Genomic DNA, 21,293 nt, shown 5'->3' with positions numbered 1-21,293 from the left:
TTGTCGATTGTTGATTTGAAGACCTGTCTGGTGGATTCTATTTAAAAAATAATTCACTCGTGAACAATATTTGTAGGTTCGTGCATTGGTCAGTCAGCAAAAAAGTAGCCTACATAGCATAACAACATCCACATGCAATAATACAACGACAACGTCTACAATGACCTATTCATTTGGACAACTTGATACAGCCCTATACAGGCTAAAGTTACCTTTAGTTTTGTTCTAGCGTTACGTGACGTCTGGCTTTAGTGCAGTCTAACGTTCTGACAAGCACACCAATTGCCTACGTTGTTCTTGTCCATCTGGAATAACTCCTAGCTTTGCTGCCTCCATCCTTTCTGTTTTCGTTGTTTAAAACTTGTGATATCCATGATGAGTATTGAGTTAGTGAATTAGCTCAACATTGTGTGCTGATAACCATATATAGATAGCCGAGTAAAAGAAAACAACAAGTAGCCTATTGCGTGCCTGCGTACGTATTCTCTCTCCTGCTCAAACAAAATGTGTGCAAGTTAATTTTGATAACGTGTTCACTAACTTTACGTAATAGAAAATGGTAAATAGCCTGATGGCATGCAGCTAATGGGATACTGTGCATAGTTGGGAAGGTATGGTAGGCCAATTTGGTGTGAATACACACACACACACACACAAGGGACATTTTCTCTCGCTGTTGAGTAGCCTGATGGTACGCACAGTGCGTACGGACGTACACCTGCAGGCGCGCCTGCACACACACACACACACACACACACACACACACACACACACACATCTACTGTACAGGTATTACCTGGTCCACAGCATATAATATCGCATTTAGGAAGCCACCAGTGGGCAGCTGGTGAGGGTCGAAGTACCCAGGTTTAGGGAAGCTGCTAGCACAGTCTACACCACATGGTGGCAGCACTGATAAGACTGGCGGCTGTGGTGAGCATAGACATAATATACGTGAGCGCTTGGCATATCCCGCACTTGGTGAGTCGCTGTCCTAGGTGCTGAATCTGAGTGTGCGTTGCAGTCTCTCTCTCTCTGTCTCCTCTCTCTCTGTTTGTCTATCTGTCTGTCTGTGAGAGAGGGGAGTGTTTGACTGTAATCCCTCCTGAACACATTTTTGTTTAATCAGTTGTAGTGGGAAAACCCCTGAAATATACTCTGTTACACGAAATAATAAGAGGTGCTCTGAAAGATTATGTCTGTTGTTGAACCTAAACTTTTGTTCCAGGGACTAGCTTAACTAGTCTCTTTAAATGAATACATAGCCTGTAACACGTCCTGAGAATTAAAACATTATTCTATTAGTTTGCGACACAATATAATATCCACCGAATGTTCAACCGGAAATATAACTGTCCTTTAAGGGGGCGTGATGTGTGTACATGAGTGTGCCCTGTGTGTGTGTGTGTGTGTGTGTGTGTGTGTGTGCGCGCGCGCTACGTCACGGACTGTAGAATGACATTCAATAACCCGATCATTATATCAGACAGTCCGCGAGCCAAGCAGGCAAGCCCTTTGGAGCGCGCGCGGCAAAGGAAAAAAGGACAGTTTTCCTCCGGTTGAAATTAAAAAACAAGTACCAGTGGAGATCAGGTGTGAACAGAAACGATGTCTGTCGCGGGACTGAAAAAGCAGTTTCACAAAGCAACACAGGTAAGAGCTTTAGCAGCCAACAATATGATGTTGCCATCAGATGCAATGGCGCGTAGAGCTTGTTTTTAAAACGTGGACTCCTGAGCGACAGTTTTAACAGATAAATGGGAAAATGTGATGTTCATTTACGTCCACGTGCCGTCAATTCTTGCTTTTACTGTATTTCTCTTTCTGTGCTGTAGCGTCTTCGTGACGGGCTACATCGTGCCTGTGAAGTAGTGGGGGTCGCACTCATGATGCGAGTGTGAAAGCAGGGCGTGTGTGCGTGCTCTGAAATCATGTGTTGTGTGTTGCGTGTGTTTATGCGATACAATAGCATTAAACCAATACTGCGAAAGTAGTTAGATCATTAGCAACTCTCACAACTCGACTGTTTTCTTTATAAATAGCTACAGTAATTCCAGGTGGCAGTTCATTTTCATTGGACTAGACATGACAGGAATAACAGTGGCAACAGTTGCAGTAGTGGCAGTGATTGTTGACTGGACTGTTTTAGGGTGGGGGCCATGAGTGGGTGAATTAAACGGATGTTAGCGTGTGTGTGCGTGTGTGTGTGTGAGAGAGAAAGAGGGAGAGAGAGAGTTAAAACAGCACACTCCACAGTGGTCTCACGCCTCCGCCAATCTTTGCTTCCACAGCAACGTGATGGCACTTCCAACCCAAAATAGCAACAGCGACGTTCAAGCCCCAGAACACAAAGCCACATCGGGGCTCTGACGCATCATTCAGGATATTGATTTTTAGTCTGTGTGTGTGTGTGTGTGTGTGTGTGTGTGTGTGTGTGTGTGTGTGTTTGCAGATGTTATTTGGCCAAGAGGATCCAGGTGATCCTGCATTAAAGATGTTGACCAGGCCCACAGAGAAAAAAAGGATGGAACAAGGGTGACAACAAGAAAGGATAGACACACAAACAGACTTCTATTGGCATACAGTGCCACTGTAGTGTGTGTGTGTGTGTGTGTGTGAGTGAGAGAGAGAGAGAGAGAGAGAGAGAGAGAGAGAGATGCTCAGTTATAAATTAAACATAGGAAGTGTAAGCACTTGGGAATATTTTATTCATCAGCTGTACAGCAACATTCTCCGTTCACACACTGTCATTTACAGTATCAAACTCTCACACACACACACACGCAATCTTTCTATATTGATGTTCACAGAGTTAATAATACTCCAATACACACAAACATAATACAACCACACACACACACACACACATACACACACTGGTTGATTTTCACCCTCCTTGCAAAGATGGCGCCTGGTGAACCTGATATTCTGGAACATCTAAGTGAATAATTCAAGCAATCTCTCTCTCACACACACACACACACACTCTCTCTCTCTCTCTCTCTCTCTTTTTCTCACAGACACACACACACACACAGAAATGCACACATTCAGATCACTCCATGTTTTGTGGCTATGCCCTGCCTGTGTAAATAGTGAACATTCCTTCAAAAGGAAACCAAGAAAAAAGAGAATCCCTCCACTTCAAAAATGCAAAACAGACATCTGCCCTCCACAGCATATCCACTACTGACCACCCAGGCTTGGAATGAGAACTCTGGGCCTGTATGCTGGTCAGTGATACAGTATTACATGGAGTTACATAACATGAATGGCCCCAACTACACTGAATGTTGGCCTATATGTCTACAGCAGTTAGCTGTTTACAACTTACAACTTTGCTGTGTGTGTACATGACTAATGACTATCTTTGTGTGTTTTCTATGGTGTTAGATAAAGACATGTATGCACATGCACACACACACACACACACACACACACACACACACACACACACAATTTCACAGGGTCACATAGGAGATGTGTTTAAAATTCACCAGCAGAGGGTTCCAGTCCTAGTCTCTGCTGGATCATGAGAGTAGGTTTCTCTCTTTCTCCCTCTCTCTCTCTCTCTCTCTGTGTGTGTGTGTGTGTGTGTGTGTGTGTACTGAAGAGAGAATCCAAGATCTATCCTCTGTGTCCTTGTACAAATATTGATCTCCCTGTCATCTCTCTTTTTCTCCTCTTCTCCTCCATCAATATCTGACCTTTTCTGAGGTGATTCCCGCTCCTCTGAAAATATTTATAAAAATATTTATACTTTTACATAATAATAATGATTACTACTACTACTACTAATAATAATTGTAATAATAATTGTGTGTCTTAATATTGTTATTATTATTATTTGTTAGAATAAAAAACCCAAATCTGGTTCAGTCTAATTGTACAATGTGTGATGTATGTCAGAGCTTCCATGTGTCTACATCATACCTGTCAACACTCCCGTTTTTCCCGGTTTCTCCAGTATTTCAAGGTCATCTCCCAGCATCGTCCCGTTTTGTTATTTCTCCCGGAAAACTCCCGTAATTTGCATGGCCATCAAACTTCATTTTAAAATCATTGATGCATTCAGGTTGCCAGATTGTGTATGAAATACACCCTACACATACACGATCACTTAGTTTCAATTTCAACCGTTTTGTCATAGGCTAAAACCTGGCAACCCAAAACCCAAATAAGGAAGCGGGTGCCAACTGCGCAGCCTGAGTCTCGTCGTAAGCAAGCGGGCTAGTTGAATGGCCTACTCCAGAACTAGCTGTTGTGAAATTGTTGGGAATTTAATTGATTAACACATCACATAAACTGTTATTGAGTGGTGTTGATACACTGAACTTGTTCCCTCGGAACCAAATCTGACAGTAAGCCCCCCCCCCTTCCCGAAAAATAATCTCCCGTTTTTGGAAAGCTAAATGTTGACAGGTTGACATGTGTGTATGAGACAGGGAAAGAGAGATCTAACAGGTTTAAAGGTGCAGTCAGGGGTTTTACACGATGGCAAGCCCATAACATTTTTTGACACATTCAGCTATCATCTCCTTACGACTGCTAGCTGCCCATTCTGTGATTACACTGTAAAAACTGGTCTCTGTTGGCAGCCCAGGCTCTGAAAACTGGAAACAAACAAAGTGGGGGCAGCCTGTCCCCAAACAAAAACAAAACACTGCATGGAATTTCTCTGGGAATACTGAAGGGAGGGGTGAGCTACCTCTCTGGTATGTTTTGTTTGGTTCTTGGGTTAAATATAATGTATGTTTTTTTTGCACACAACATTAGCGTCTGCTAATGAATGTAAACATAAATATAAACACAAACAAACGTGACTTCCTGCAAAATCCATGACTGCGCCTTTAAGAGAAATGTAGAGGTATGCTATACCCCATACTGTCTGGTCGACTGAACCCACAGCATAACTGTGTGCATGTGTGTGTATGATTGGGTATATTTGAGTCTGTGTGTGTGTGTGTGTGTAGGTGTGTCTGTGTGTGATAGGTCTCTGGTGTAAATCGTTGTGCTTTGTTCTTCTGTGTTCTCTCCCTCTCTCTCTCTCTCTATCTCTCTCTCTCTCTCTCTCTCTCTCTCTCTCTCCCCCCCTTGTGATTATATAACAGCAGTGTAATGAAGCTGTGGATAACAGAGCCTCAGTCAGATGAATGAAGGAATGGAGAGTGTATGTGAGAGAGAGAAAGACAGAAAAGGAAAGAGAGAGAGAAGGAGATGGAGACCTAAATCTCCATCAGCTTTACAGTGCCAGGTCCCTGTTTCCATGGTAACAGGCTCCTCTCTTTCTCTCTCCATCACCCCCTTCTTGCACACACACATGCACATGATGTTTTTAGCGTGAGAGATGACTGTCTCCCTTTCCTCCATCTATTGGATGTTAGCTGGTTCCAAAGCACTGTGTGGATGTGTATGCATGTGTGTGTGTGTGTGTGTGTGTGTGTGTGTGTGTGTTCATGTGTGTGTTTGTGTAGAGTGTGTGTGTCATTCTTACTGTAAACAGCGGGCGAGATTAGAATCATCCATCACACTGAATTATGGAAGACGAGAGGATTTCCCCAGAGCCCACCCCCACATACTCTCTCTCTCTCCTATTCTTCTACCTCTTCTCCCTCTTTCTTTCTCTCTTTCTCTTTCTCTCTCTCCTTTTACACAGTACACAGACCCACCCCCCGTCACTCACACACACACACACACACACACACACACACACACACACACACACACACACACACACACCATTTTGTGAACATGCCCTCACACTCTCCCTCTGTGGCTCTTCCTGTTATTTGTGTCCTCTGTCTCGTTCTCTCGCTCATTCTCTTGCTCCCACACACATTTGTACACACATTCACGTGTGACAGAGAGAGAGAGAATATCTCTGTGTGTTTGTAGTGAGTTTCCTGCCATGTAGATGACACGTATATTCATGATGTATGCATTCATGCTGTAGTAGCTGCCTGCCACACTGACATGCGTGTGCTGTGTGCATTTGTGTGTTTCCCTGCAGAAAGTCAGTGAGAAAGTGGGAGGAGCCGAGGGCACCAAACTCGACGATGACTTCAAGGAGATGGAGAAGGTGAGAGCTACTGGGAAGTCACGCAAACAACCAACCACAGGCCTCATCAACCAAAAATTAATTACATTCATAGAGTGCCTTTTATGGGGAAACCTAGGCCTGTTTGTCTGTCTGAGTCATCTGAAGGAGGCTTTTTTGAAGCAGGTGTGTGTGATCTGCAGGAGACCTGTGTGTGTGTGTGTGTGTGTGTGTGTGTGTGTGTGTGTGTGTGTGTGTGTGTGTGTGTGATGGCTCTGCAGCAGGTGGTTGCAGTATCCCCAGTCTCTGCCCTCTGTCCCCACGAGGCTGCAGATGGTCTGCACTGGGCGCGTGTGACATTTCAGCTCTGCCCCTTACCACCACTGACTCACACACTCACACTCACACTCACACACAGACGTACACACACACACTCTTACACACTCATATCAGACTTGAGACCTACACTCACATATAGTCATTGTCATTATTAGACTGAACTCAGATCAGCAAAAGACATTGAAGAATGCTATTAAAATTGTCTTCTTAATTCCAAATGGAGACACCGTTGACCGGGTTCATCCAGAGTAGTTAAGAGCAGGTAAAAACTTGAGGCTAGCTGACGAAACAATAGTTCTTTATTCTGGATGTTACAGCAGAGTTCTTCACACGCAGCGCCATCATACAGTCCAATGTTCCTAACGCAGGTCAAGGTAACAAAGAAGCCCAGAACCGGCATACTCGTGGCTAATTAGAATGTCAGGATACATTCACATCTGGGTCGAATTAGAGAGGGGGAAAACGGGTAGTCGTATGGTCTTCCTGGGCAGATTCAATTAAGATGTCTCTTTTGGGGGAACGATTAATTAGGTACGCCATTTGCTGTTGTAAGGTGACAACATTCTGACAACACTCTGCTTACAATAAACGTCCTGTTCCCGCCATTTCTGTGGTATTAAACAAAGAACCAAAAGAATGACATACAGAAAAAAACACTAAAATCTAACAGCATACACTCAAGTCAAGTCAAGTCAGTTTATTTATATAGCACATTTCATATGGCATACATAGACACAATGTGCTTTGAGTGGAGAGTTGTCATTAAATTATCTAAAATAAAAAAACACACTTAGCAAAAGAAAAAGAAAAGTCAAAGAAAGGAAAAAAACAACAAAGAAGTTAATAAATAAATAAATGGAGTGTTTTAAAAGCAGAGACCTGTAGTCATGAATTAAAAGCTAAAGAAAATAAATAAGTTAAATCCCTTTTTAAAAGCGAGAATTGATTGTGATGACCTTAATTCCAGAGGTAGGCTATTCCAGAGGATTGGGGCACAGTAACTGAAGGCACCATGTGCAGCCTTAGTGTTGATTCTGGGAATTGTGAGGAGACATTTACTGGAGGACCTTAAGTGATGGGTAGGATCATAAATAGATATCATATCAGAAATATAGGGTGGGGCAAGGCCACTTACTGACTTAAAAACAAGAAGAAGTATTTTGAAATTAATTCTTTGTTTGACTGGGAGCCAGTGAAGTGATTTAAGAATCGGGGTGATATGATTAAATGTAGGTGTTCTAGTGAGTATTCTAGCAGCTGCATTTTGAATAAGTTGAAGTTTGTTTAGCATCTGTTTTGTTAGACCAGCATACAGTAATGGTGCGTTACAGTAATCTAAACGACTGGAGATAAAAGTGTGTATTAATTTTTCACAATCCTGTAAGGACAGGAGGCCACAGACTTAGAAATAGAAATATTTCGAAGGTGGTAGAAAGCTGTTTTGGTAATGTTAGATATATGTTTTTGAAAGTTAAGATCTGCATCTAGAGTCACTCCTAAATGTTTTACATCCTCACACGGTTTTACCAAGTGGGAGGTTAGAATTGGGTGAAAGTGATGTCTCATGGCCTTAGGGCCTACAACCAGAATCTCTGTCTTCGCATCATTTAACATTAAACATTTTGGGCCATCCACTTTTTAATGTTGGAGATGCAGCAAGTGAGGTCATTTAGTGGACTGGGGTCATCAGAGGAGATAGAAATGTAAAGTTGGGTATCATCAGCGTATGAGTGGTAAGAGATGTGAGATGTATGATAGAACCAAGAGTTGTGTTGCCGTATGATAGAACCAAGAGGTAACATGTACAAGTTAAAAAGCAAAGGACCAAGAATTGACCCCTGAGGTACCCCATATAAAATGGGCATTACATCAGAAGAGAGGTTATTAATAGAAACAGAAAAAGATCTCCCATTTAAATAGGATGAGATCCAATCAAGAGCTGTACCTTGAAGACCAACTGAGTGCTGAAGACAATGCAGAAGTATAGAATGATCGACTGTATCAAATGCAGCACTTAGATCAAGGAGAACAAGAATCAACATTTTGTGATTGTCAGTCGCAATTCTAAGGTCATTTACAACTCTGACTAGAGCAGTTTCTGTGCTGTGATTAACCCGAAACCCAGATTGATAGGCATCAAATATAGAGTTTTGAGACAAGTAGGTGCAAAATTGCTTGTAAACAACCTTCTCTAGAATTTTGCCTAAGAAAGGAAAGTTAGAGATAGGCCTGTAACTCTCACAAGCCAGGGGGTCAAGACTAGGTTTTTTTAGTAGAGGCGTAATAATAACACATTCACATTCTCACAAATCCACACAATTACTCTCACACATTCTCACACCCACTAACACTTACACAGGAAGACATACTCACTCTCATATTATGCTGGTTCCTTATCAAGCAATGTTTGGGAGGAGCCCAGCATGGTGATTGACAGACCTCTTACTCCTCCTACTCCATCAGGAAATGAATATCACTCCTACCCTTCTGTTGCATCACACGCTGGCTTCCCCCCTCGGAGCCAGCACCTGCTTATGTGATGTCATTTAATCCGTGCCCAGATGAACTCACTGAGACCAAAGGGGATGTCCGCTGGGTCCGCTAGCTAGATCCCTGCCAGACATTTCAGGACTGTGGACAGCTACCTCATTAAGTATGCTGTCCCCTGCTTACGTAAGCCAATCATTGAGATGAGTGAACTTGTGAAATGCTCAGTGTCTTCTGTCCCACTCTCATATGGGCATTATTAAACTGCTGCAGGGCTGGAGCTGTGATTTGTAGCATCCTTTGAGTGGTGCATGATTCAGATACTTCTGCAGATTTCTGCTGTTAATCTAGCATTGGTGGTTTGCTTATTATTAGCCTACCAATTCATGCACGTATGATGTTAGATTAAAGAAGCCAAGTAAGCCTCTAACAGCATGTTTCTGTAATAAATGAGAGCTGTACTGTGAGCTGCAGCATCTGTACCATATCCCCAGTGCCCACAGAGACCCGGGTGTGGGTCATTTCATGATCCCAGCCCATCTCTCTCTCCCACTTGTGTCCTGTCACTCTTCACTGCCCTATCCAGATAAAGGTAGAGTCATTGTTAAAATCTGACCACACACACACACACACACACACACACACACACACACACACACACACACACACACTAAGTCATCACGACTCGCATGACTTCAATCTAATGACTCTCTAACCATCGATGAGGATGCTATGTGCTGAGCTGACCACTCAGTTGGTGTCAATCCAGACATCCCTCACTGATAGAGAGCCAGTGGCTACAAATAGACTATTTTGTACTATGTGTCTGGAACCTTCCAGACTTGTTTTTGTTTAGTTGTCTTGATCAATTCTTTGAATAATTAATCGTTTTGACTGATTTTTCTTCATAGAAAGTGGACACGACTAGCAGAGCGGTACTGGACATTATGACTAAAACTACAGAGTACCTGCAACCCAACCCAGGTACACTTTTTCTCTCTCTCTCTCTCTCTTCTCTCTCTCTCTCTTTCTCTATGCTTTATTGGCATGACAAATAGTTAGACATTTGTATTGTATGTCAGGACATAGTAAGCAATTACACAGGTATACACAAAGTATCTCTCTCTCTTTCTCTCTCTCTCTCGCTCTCTCTCTTACACACACACACACACACACACACACAGACTGATGTGTTGTAAGAGATATGGACAGAGACGAGCCTAAACACATCTACTGTAATAAAGCAAAGTTGAGGCAAAGTCACTTACAAACAGGACAGGACACCCTAGAATAAGGCAAGACAAACTTGCACACAATCTTTCATCAGTACTGTAATCTGACTAAACGTGACTTCCTGCAAGAAGAACAACACAAAGGAATTATATTACAGTATTATGAACAATAATGTCATATTGAAATTGACATTGACAGTGACAGTGACATGATTGACAGTGACATGAACAAACAAGAAGAGTCATGTGTCTCTCCAGATGTTGTTCCATGTCACACTGACATTATGTGTGAATGTAATATGGAAGTTTCAAAGACCAGTGAAATTAGCTCACATTGGCAGAAATTGGTTGCAGAAATAGGGAGGACAGGTCGCCCTGATACTGGATATTTGTGGTCACATATCTGTAAGCAAGAGGAAATGCTGTCAGCAGATCTGATAGGGGAGTCTTAGGTCAGGATGCACAAAGAATACAGATTATCCTCAGCTGATGTGGAGGGTTCACTATTTCAGTCCATCAAGTGCTCACAATGTTCTGACAAGCTGTCATGCTCCATGACATTGGTGTAAACCTTGATATGTTCAGGAGGAGGTTCTCTGGATAAGGATTCACGTACAAACGAGTTCGAACTGAAAAGCGTGTTTATTCCCCAGCCCCAACGCCAAAACTCCCTTTTCCTCTTCAACCTTGCCACCTCCTCTCTACCCCGCTAAGCATTCTGGGCCTTGTAGTTCTGGCCAGGTATTACAGTTCTTACATTGGCACTCTTTAAATGGTTTAAAGAAATGAAATATAATTGCATGATGTTTTTTTTAAGCGCATGTGTCTTGCCCTATGTTGAATACCTGTGTTGTGAGCTTTTCTCTATGGTTGATGTGTGTGTGTTTGTGTCTCTCTCTCTCTCTCTCTCTCTCTCTCTCTCTCTCTCTCTCTGTGCGCATTGTTGGTGTGAGTGGGCGGAGTCAGTGGTGAGTGGATGGTGTTTCGGTCGCTGTACCGCGAACGAGTGTTCTGTTTAAATCTCTATTTCTCACTTTACTTCTATTTTCTTTCTTTCTATCTATTACTTTCTGCTGGAGTACTAAAGATTTTTGCTTGGTTTAGTTTTCTGGCAATAAACAGGGGGTTTTCCCCTAAAGCGACTGCCTCCAGTCTTGTGCTGGAATCATGGCAGAGATTTTTGGTCAACTAACTCGGCGTCATGCTGTTAAAATAGCATCGGCAGCCAGTGTTGAGGATTGTAGTTTGGCTGCCGGAGAAATTGTTGGTCATGAGAATATCGTATCAGTATCTCGCATGAACAACGCGATTGTGCTTTTCTTAAAATCAATTAAGTTTGCCAATCAGCTGACGGAGAATGGCGTGGTGATAGATGGCGTTTTTACCTCTGTTGCCCCTCTTTCTACGCCTTCCAAGAAAGTAATTTTGTCTAATGTCCCCCCATTCATTTCTGATGAGATTCTAGGACAAACACTGTCGCGCTATGGCAAAGTGGTCTCAACAATTAAAAAAATCCCGATTGCGAGTAAATCTCCGTTGTTGAAACATATAGTGTCCTTCAGGCGTTTCGTGTACATGATCCTTAAGAATAACAATGATGAATTGGACTTGACAATTAATGTGACTGTGGATAACTTTAATTATGTGATTTATGCAACAACTAGCGTTATGAAATGTTTTGGTTGTGGACAATCGGGGCATCTCGTGCGCGCGTGTCCTGATAAAAAGGATGACACGAATAATAGTGGAAACAGTGAAAATAGCAATGAATCTAGGGGTGATGTGGCAGAGGGAACGTCTAAAGAGACCAACAACGAACCTAATGTTAACTTTGGTGCAAATAATGAGGAGGAGGCTGCTGCCTCTGCTAGTGGGCCGGGGTTTAACGTTACGTTGATTTAACGTTAAATTCAGTCCAAGGGCACGGGGAAAATCACGATGTTAGATCGGCTGATGGGGAGGATCTTTCCGCACTTTTGGGGGAGACTATCACTGATTCTCAGAACTGTCAGGGGAGCAATGATGATGCCATTAATGGGGAGGTTTCCGTCGCTATGGAAGACATGGAAACCTCCGTGTTGGAGGAGGACAAGAATGTGTTTAAATGGGTTTCTCTTCGGAGATTTTCATTTTTGGTTTTAAATATGTACAAAAGCATCGCTTCAAGTGTCAGCTCCTAAACTTTCTGCTTGGGCAAGCAAAGATGGCGATATATGTTAGTCGTAAAAGGAAAGTTGAGCAGGATGTAGATGTTGATATCCTAATGGTGTTTTCTATTCTTGTAAGGTGTCGTATGTTGATTGATTTTCATTTTTATAAATCTATGAAGATTCTTGATGTTTTTGAGGAAAAATGGTGCTACAACAGCGTGATGTGTATTGTTGAGAATGATAAGCTACAGATTGCACATTACTTTATTTAACTTTCCTAACTTTTACTTTTTGAGTATAGTGTCAAGTTGATCTTGATGTATTTTTAAGATTGTAATAAAGAGTTTTTGCAAATTCAATTCTCTCTCTCTCTCTCTCTCTTTCTCTCTCTCTCTCTCTCTCTCTCTCTGTGTAGCCACCAGGGCTAAGTTGAGTATGATGAGCACCATGTCTAAGATCCGGGGGCAGGAGAAGGGCCCAGGTTACCCTCAGGCAGAGAGCGTGCTGGGCGATGCAATGGTCAGGTTTGGCCGTGAGCTTGGAGAGGAGTCCAGTTTTGGTAATGATTCTCTGTCTCTTCTTCACACTCTCTGCTTTTCTCACAGTCTCTGTGCATATCTTAATTGCACAATTGTACTGCACACTTAGATATAGTCCACAATAATAAATGGCAACCTTATAATGACATTTTCACCCCTTCAGTTCATGTTATGGGCTTCCTCTTTGGTCTAGTCAATGCGAGTGGAATGATTAAAGACAAAAGATGTTAAGTGCTCTACTGTGCACTTAACAGTGTGCTCTATCTGTGAGCAGGCCTTTGCTGCCAATATGGCATATTATTACAGTAACTGTATGAAATGTGGCCTTTGAGATAATATATGACCATCACTAGTGGTGAACTAGCTACAGTGCATACACCACCACTATTCATGCATTACATTGCATATTGTCAGAGATAAACATATTGCAGAAATGTAGTGTCCGTTAATTCATAATGCACAGAAATACCGTCACTTATTCTTGACATGAGGTGTGTGTGTGTGTATGTGTGTGTGTGTGTGTGTGTGTGTGTGTGTGTGTGTGTGTCTCAATTGTAACATTGTTCTGTTCTTCTAGGTCTGGCTTTGCTGGATGTGGGAGAGGCCATTCGTGAGCTCGGTGAGGTCAAAGATGCCCTGGACATGGAGGTCAAACAGAACTTCATTGATCCACTCCAGAACCTCCACGACAAAGACCTGAAAGAGATACAGGTAACGCACTGCTGGCACAAACACACCCTCTTATCCCAAGAGTACAGGCAAGAAATAAAGCTCACTTTATTACAAGAAGAAGCAGCTGCTTTTCCTTTAATGAAAACACATGGACATTTGAGTTGTACTACTGTACTTTAAGGCTGCACAAATATTTACACTTATTTAATAAATTAAGGTAATTGAGATGGATGTTGTGTAACTGTTGTATAATTAAATTGTGTGCTTTGGGGATACTCCATATTCAGCTCATTTATGAAGAGATAAGATAAGAAGAGATAAGAAGAGTGAAGAGAATGTCACAGTGATAGGCTCAGAGAAGAGAGGGAGGAAGGGAGAGAAAGAGGGAGAGAACAAAAAAGAAATACACTTTATTGATGTTCTGTGCAAATCATCTGCATTAATGCATCAATAGGGAATGGAATTCTTGAAAATAGTGAAATAGAGCTGTCTTTGCTTTGTGTCAGTCTGTATGTGGCTAAATGAGTAAACACCATTTTGAAAGCATCCCCACTTTACAGCAGTGTTTCAAATGTGCCTTAATGTGAAATCACACTCATGCAGAGTTGTACACACACACACACACACACACACACACACATACACACACACACACACACACACACAGAGACACAGACACAGAGACAGACACGTGTGTGTGGTGTGGAGCTCAGGTGGGGTGCTCAGGTGAAGCACAGGGCTTGTTTAACATCACTGCTTGAAGCCCAGAATGACACACTCAGCCATTAATAGCACAAATGGGTTCAGACCCAAGAGACTAACATCACATGTGTTTTACGTGAGCATCCACACACACACACACACACACACACACACACACACACACACACACACACACACACATTCCCATCCACTGCATTTGAATTCCAATGAACTATTTCAAATTGTTTCATACAAAATAAATTACTGCTGTCGTTTTACAAGGATAGTATAGTATAGTATTCAAACGTTTTCAACGTTTATTTATATAGTACATATCATGCACATGGGCTATTCAATGTGCTTTACATAAATCAAATATAAAGAACAGTTGAACAGATACAGATAACAGGTGCCCTCTACTGACACAGTAATGTCATAGTTTTGTGTCCTCAGCTTGGGATGCTGGAAATGTATTGCTGTACTTACTAAAGCAGTTTGTGTATCTGTGTGTGTGTGTGTGTGTGTGTGTGTGTGTGTGTGTGTGTGTGTGTGTGTGTGTGTGTGTGTGTGTGTGTGTCTGCAGCATCACCTGAAGAAGATGGAGGGCCGGCGGCTGGACTTTGACTACAAGAAGAAGCGCCATGGGAAGGTGCAGGACGATGAGATCCGCCAGGCGCTGGAGAAGTTTGACGAGTCCAAGGAGGTCGCGGAGCAGAGCATGTTTAACCTACTGGAGAACGATGTACGTGACACACACACACACAGACACACAGACACACACACACACACACACACACACACATACAGCTTGTTTACCAGTAAATTGCATCCTAAGCTCATATGCTTTGTGGACTGTCTGTACCATTGTAAAACCCAGAATGTACAAGTCCTCTTTGCATCACTTACTAATGAGGCCTTTATATGCAGAGATGTTCAATAATCTATAATCTGTTTTCAATCTATAATCTATAATCTGTTTTCAATAATCCATAATCTGTTTTGTATGTTGATCTCTCTCTCCCTCTCTCTCTTTTTCTCTCTCTCTTCTCTCTCTCTCTCTCTCTCTCTCTCTCTCTGTGTGTGTGTAGATTGAGCAGGTGAGCCAGCTGGCTGCATTGGTTCATGCTCAGGTGGACTACCACAGGCGGTCCACTGAGATCCTCCAGCAGCTCTCGGGCAAGATAGAGGAGAGGTCAGTGCAAAGACTACAATACCCAGCATGCAGTGCAACATTACATTACATCCACATTACTACACACATGATAATACACCTATAAATAACATGACATGCTAACAGTCTAACAAATGTATAGTTTTATCCATGGGATTTGTGAAATATGTTGCTACAGTTCTGCAGTGTTTGCATTTGTGTTTACAGTGTTTATAAAATGCTTACACAGTTTATGTTTATTCTAATTTGTTTTGCTTTATACATGTAGTATGCAGTGTATGTCTAAGAAGGCTTTTGAGGTAAAAGTGTGCAAAAAAGTGTAAAAAACTCATTCATGTTTGTGTTTGTGTGTTTGTGTGTGTGTGTGTGTGTGTGTGTGTGCAGGATAAAAGACACCTCCGATCAGCCCAGGAAGGAGTACATTCCTAAGCCGCGTACAGTGATGGAGCTCACCCTGCCCAGCGAGAACCACAATGGAGGCATCCACAATGCCAAGTCTCCAGCCCGCTCACCTGCCCGCTCACCTGCTCGCTCTCCTGGTACGCACACGCACACACACACACACACACACACACACACACACACACACACACACACACACACATCCAGTTACTGACCAAAGACATCGCTGCTTACTGTAGCTTTTGATTAAGACCATGGACATAGGTTGAACAGCGAGCCACTGGCTTGAGCAGACTGCTTCTCCGCTACAAAACATTTGACAGCTTTGTTCCACTATGTACAGCTCTGAGGGTAGTGTTTTGAAGCCTCAAAACACAATTGCTTTGAACGTTTCAGTGTTTCACAAAGCCTCGACTTACCCATCCCTAACAGAAAGGTTCTCCTCCTGTTTCTTCATGTGTCTACAAACTCAAGGGGAGAACTAGCTCTTGCATTTGGCTAAGATCATGTGTAGTATCTGTTCTTATCAGTTTAATATTTGGGGCAGCCGTGGCCTACTGGTTAGCGCTTCGGACTTGTAACCAGAGGGTTGCCGGTTCGGACCCGACCAGTAGGAATGGCTGAAGTGCCCTTGAGCAAGGAACCTAACCCCTCACTGCTCCCTGAGCGCTGCTGTTGTTGCAGGCAGTTCACTGCGCCGGGATTAGTGTGTGCCTCACCTCACTGTGTGTTCACTGTGTGCAGTGTGTTTCACCAATTCACGGATTGGGATAAATGCGGATAAATTTCCCTCACAGGATCAAAAGAGTATATATATTTACTTATATAGTATAGTATATATATTTTACTTATACTTGCTCCTACTCTTCTGTTCATTGTCTCTCGATTGAAAGGTCAGGTGTGCTTTTACAGGTAGCGACATCACTGAAGCTCCACCTGTAAGTCAGTGCTCTCCCTACCATGTGTCCCAAACCTGTCCTAACAACACACACACACACACACACACACACACAAACACACACACATGCCATAATTAAAAACAAACTACATTCATACCTTTTGTCTCTTTCCCCTGCCCCCTCTCTCTCTCTGCAGCCTCTCTGGAGCAGCCGTGCTGTCGAGCCCTGTATGACTTTGAGCCTGAGAACGAAGGCGAGCTGGGCTTCAAGGAGGGGGACCTCATCACGCTCACCAACAAGATCGACGACAACTGGTTCGAGGGCACGGTCAGCGGCCAGTCCGGCTTCTTCCCCGTCAACTACGTGGACGTCCTGGTGCCTCTCCCGCACTAGACATTCCCTTCTCAGCTGCCCCCCCACCACCACTACCACCGCCATCCCTTGTGCTCCACTCGCTGCCTAGCAACCAGCCGCCTACTCTCTGCCTGATCTTTCCGCCCATCACAGGATTATTTAGATGGCAAGGACAATGAAGACGACGGCAACAACAACAACAACAACAACAACATAAATAAACAACACAACCTGCTGAGTTTCATTTTACTGTTGAGCTCTCAGGCAGAACAGATGGTGTGTGTGCGTGTACGTGTGTCTGTATGTATGTATCTATGAGTATTTGTGAGTCTATTAGCGTGGTTGTCAATTTGTATGTGTGTGTGTGTGTGTGTGTGTGTGTGTGTGTGTGCAATCCCTTGCTTGTAAGAAAATAACATCATAACCAGACATGTTGGCTTTATTGTGCTGTCGGCTATGTTTAGGACAGGCTAGCATTCTGTGTGTGTGTGTGTGTGTGTGTGTGTGTGTGTGTGTGTGTGTATGACAGGCCATTATTGAGGGTGTGTTGATGGCTATTTGATGCATGTCTTCTATTTGCCTTTTGTTTGTGCTATTCCAGGGTCTACCACTAGATAATGTTCTGAATAGACTTCATACAGAATGTCTAGCATGCCAGAGCAGGTGTGTCTGTGTGTGTGTCTGTGTGTGCGTGTGAACGCTTGAGGTCTTGAAAATCATAAAGGCTACATTTCAACTAAATAGTGAACAAATTGATGACGATGGCAGATTTTAAGTGTAGCCACTTAGATCTGCATCCTATCCTGTGCCTGTACTGAGCATGCTCTGAGAAGTTCTGCTGAATTAAAAAGGAATTTCCTGCCAAAAACTTCTACAGCAGTTTGAGAACCATGCCTGTTTAGGCTAATCAGTGTTGAGCCCCAGTGCATGACTAAAGATGTCCCGTTGGGGAAGCACAACATCTGAAATGCAGTTCTATTTGTGTTCTCTTCAGAACCATTCCTGTGAAGCAGTGTATATAAAAACCTCTAAGCCTCTGTTCATGTAAAGCTAAAGAAACGTGTAGATATTCACTGTGTTTCTTTTGACAATGTGACAAGTCTTTGCCCAGGTAGAGGTATGTGGTTTTGTTCACACTTAAGAGTTGCTATATTTTTGAGCTTACAAATCAAGTAAGCAGAGTGGCTCAACATGAGTATTTCTGCCCGCTTTGGTTGATTGCCTTGTGTGTGGTTTCAGCCTTTGGTGTTCATTGAAGAATTTTGTGACATACATACATACATACATACATACATACACACAGTACTCCTCATTCAGATTGTATCTATTTATGTACTTATTTATTGGAATGATTCAAGCTATAATGACAGATTGAGGCTGTATGTGTGTATGAGAGATGCAATGTGTGTGTGTGTGTGTTGGTGTGTGTTTAAATCTATGTATATGTGTATATTATGCTGAAACAGTAAGCAGTGTTGTGGTGATGTTCTTTATTGTGGTTGGTGAGAGAGCAGGCTTGTCACCAGTAACCAGCATCTCTGAGCCTCTTCAGCACACAGTGACAGCAGTCAAAGCCCACCACAGTCCCACCGCACCAATCACAGTCTTAGTGCAGCGGATGACTTCATGAACAGTTCTTTCACACGACTTTAACAATGTGAAGATCAAGTGATGATGTAGCCCCGCACTGGTCCAGGTGCTACTAATAGACTAGACCCACCTGCTGTAAAACTTTGAATTTCCAGAACTTTGGACCTGTAAAACTCTGATTGGCTGGATATAATTTGGAAGGCTAAGATTGGTTAGGCATGTCTCTTTCTGAAACAGATGGTCCTGACTTATCAAGAATGTTTTTTTGTTTTTTTTGGAATTAATTTATTTGTTACAACAAGTGTTGCTTAAATCTTTATTTTGCATTTAATACATTGAAATGAAGTGAAATGAAGGCAATAACTTCAGAAAAGCAAAATTCCCGCAGCATCAATGAGCTGCTCTGATAAACAAAAAGAGCTGTAAATAATGATTTATTTACCAAAAAGAGCATATATGTATGTCTTTCTTATTTTCTTTTCATTTCCTGTCTTGTGTGATCTATGATCTCTGTGTGCTCTGTTCTGGACCCATGCCGAGGGACACTTGTTGGACACAGACTCTTAGCATCTCCAGAGTCTGTAGTGAGACGAGTGCCAACCTCCATGAAGCCACAGAATGTCTTGAGAACAACCTCCAAACCCCACTGCCTGTCTCTTCACTCTGGCCTTGTACTATTAACTGCCTCTCTCTAAGCACTGTGTGTGTGTTTGAGTGTGTATATGAAACTAGTATTTATTTTAATATATAGGGTATTTATTGATAGGACTGTTCATATCAGTAGGCCTGTGTGATAGTCCACATGAGTGTATGTGTGTAAATGAGAGAAAGAACAAGTGTGTTTTCTGTGTGTGTGTGTGTGTGTGTGCATACACGTATTTAATAGGGCATGTGCTGCGCACCCTTGTGCTGTTCTGCTCTGGGGCTTTTCTCTTCCCCTGGTCTGCTATGCTGTCTTTCTCTCTCTCTCTCTCTTTTCCTGTGATGGAGTGGCACGCGTGACATGCTTCATGTGAGACTAATAAACACTAATGCACAGTACCGACTTCATCTGCTGTGTGTGTGTGTGTGTGTGTGGTCATTGTATGACCGTGCTTAATGCAGGTTTGGGGGTTGTTAATAAGATAACAAATGTGTAATAACAAGACAATCAGGGTGCATGCTTGTGTGCAAAGACACAGTGTCCCCTTGTGGACACTCCACAGCAACACCACAGAGTTGCATGTTGTGTTAAATGCTAAAATCAACAAGATCAAAAGAAGACCAATCCACAAGACTGTCAATTAATGTCTTAAAGATTGTATCAGCGATTGCAGGCCCAAAAAAAAAGCCCAAACATAAATGATTACATTCATCTAATCTTTCCTAAAGATCTGCTAGCTCCATAAGCAGGCCCAAAAAAACATGTCTCTGTAGGTAGCCTAGGCTCTGAGATCTGCACACAAAAACAATTGCTACCAACAAGTGTTGCCAACCACTCAAAGGCAAAATAAAGTGTTCCAACCAATAACCAACGAGATGCGTGTTTAGGAGAGTTTCAATTGCACAGGAGGGAGGGGGAGCGAGTAGTGAGCTAGCTCTGTTTTGTTTGAACGTCAACAGAAGTGGCGTTACCCCGCCATCGCTGATACAACCTTTATATACAATGCATGCGACTATGAAAGATTTTTAGTGATCTTTGAGAGTGTGTTTGTGGTTCTATTTCATTTCTACGGTGCTTTCAGCACCTGGATTTCCATCACATGCATGTGCAGGTCGAGTGTTTGTATCAACAAAGTCACTCGTGACATGGGGTGACGCATGACCCCGCCCCAGTACTTAAGGTGCGCTCACCCTGGAAGTGACCTCTTGAAATCTTCTCGTGTGGAAGCAGGTTGTTTAGAGTGTTAGCATATTTTCGTGGACGAACGCTGGAGTCTTTTCAAACCGTACGGTTGGAGCTGCGTTGTTCGCGTTTTCAAACGCTCTCTTCTGTTTCTTATTTATAAACTAAGGCGGCGAGGTAAGCGTATGTTCGCTCCTTATTTGCGCATATTTGTTTAGCCTACTGCATTTGATAGCCTCCCTGATTTGTTGTTGTTGGTAGTATAGGCCAACCGTTAATTTGTGAATTAAGCTATTGTTTGACGCATGTTTATGATTTGTGTAGACTGCTGGGCCCCTCTGGAACCGGAGGATGGCCACGATAAGTGTCCAAGCTGTCTGGGCATGGAACACTTAAGGCAGGGTTTGACAGACCAGGCTTGCATGAATTGCAGTTGCCTGAGCGTAGCTGCAAGGACTGCTAGGCTAGCCCAACTAGAATGGGGGTTAAACTCCCAACCACCCCCTGCAAGGAGCCGCATAGGGTCCCCAAAAGCGTGGAAACGCAGAGCAGACACACGGGAGGCCCCTGCTAAGAGGAGGCTTAACCCTTTAGGCGCCAGAGTTTTTTTTTTTTGAAACGTTCGATTTTGACATCTTCATTTCAAAAGGCTATATCTTAAAAGTGATGAGATACAGACTTTCTGTAAATTAGAGAAATATTAAGGATGACCCAAAGTTTATGTAGGGATTAAATGTTTATATATAATTTGCATATTAGGACGTCATATGGTGGCGGCCATCTTGGATTATAGAATTTTCATGAAAAGTTGCATGTTTGAATGATAAAATGCACCACTTCTTTCCCCCCAAAATGTCCCTCACCTTCTGTATGCTCACCTTCTGTATTGCACAA

General features: G+C 42.7%; 1 protein-coding gene across 1 annotated transcript; it reads left to right on the top strand.

Annotated features, from left to right (window-relative positions):
• The first annotated feature begins 1,471 nt into the window (after positions 1-1,471).
• On the top strand, positions 1,472-19,624 carry LOC125289608 (endophilin-A1-like). Its single transcript, XM_048236556.1, has 9 exons — positions 1,472-1,653; positions 6,011-6,079; positions 9,775-9,847; positions 12,661-12,804; positions 13,362-13,495; positions 14,742-14,900; positions 15,247-15,350; positions 15,714-15,868; positions 16,827-19,624. The coding sequence occupies exons 1-9, from the start codon at positions 1,609-1,611 to the stop codon at positions 17,021-17,023; spliced, it is 1,080 nt and encodes a 359-aa protein (XP_048092513.1). The 5' UTR covers positions 1,472-1,608; the 3' UTR covers positions 17,024-19,624.
• Positions 19,625-21,293: the final 1,669 nt, after the last annotated feature.

This window comes from Alosa alosa, chromosome 24 (assembly GCF_017589495.1).
Source record: "Alosa alosa isolate M-15738 ecotype Scorff River chromosome 24, AALO_Geno_1.1, whole genome shotgun sequence".
Classification (NCBI taxonomy): Eukaryota; Metazoa; Chordata; class Actinopteri; order Clupeiformes; family Clupeidae; genus Alosa; species Alosa alosa.
The sequence above is the reverse complement of the archived record's forward strand: the minus strand, read 5'-3'. Positions and strand labels throughout refer to the sequence as shown.

Coding starts and splice junctions, on each gene's coding strand:
- LOC125289608 (XM_048236556.1), top strand. CDS start 1,609: ATGTCTGTCGCGGGACTGAAAAAGCAGTTTCACAAAGCAACACAG. Junction 6,080..9,774: donor ACTTCAAGGAGATGGAGAAG/GTGAGAGCTACT, acceptor TTTTCTTCATAG/AAAGTGGACACGACTAGCAG. Junction 9,848..12,660: donor GTACCTGCAACCCAACCCAG/GTACACTTTTTC, acceptor CTCTCTGTGTAG/CCACCAGGGCTAAGTTGAGT.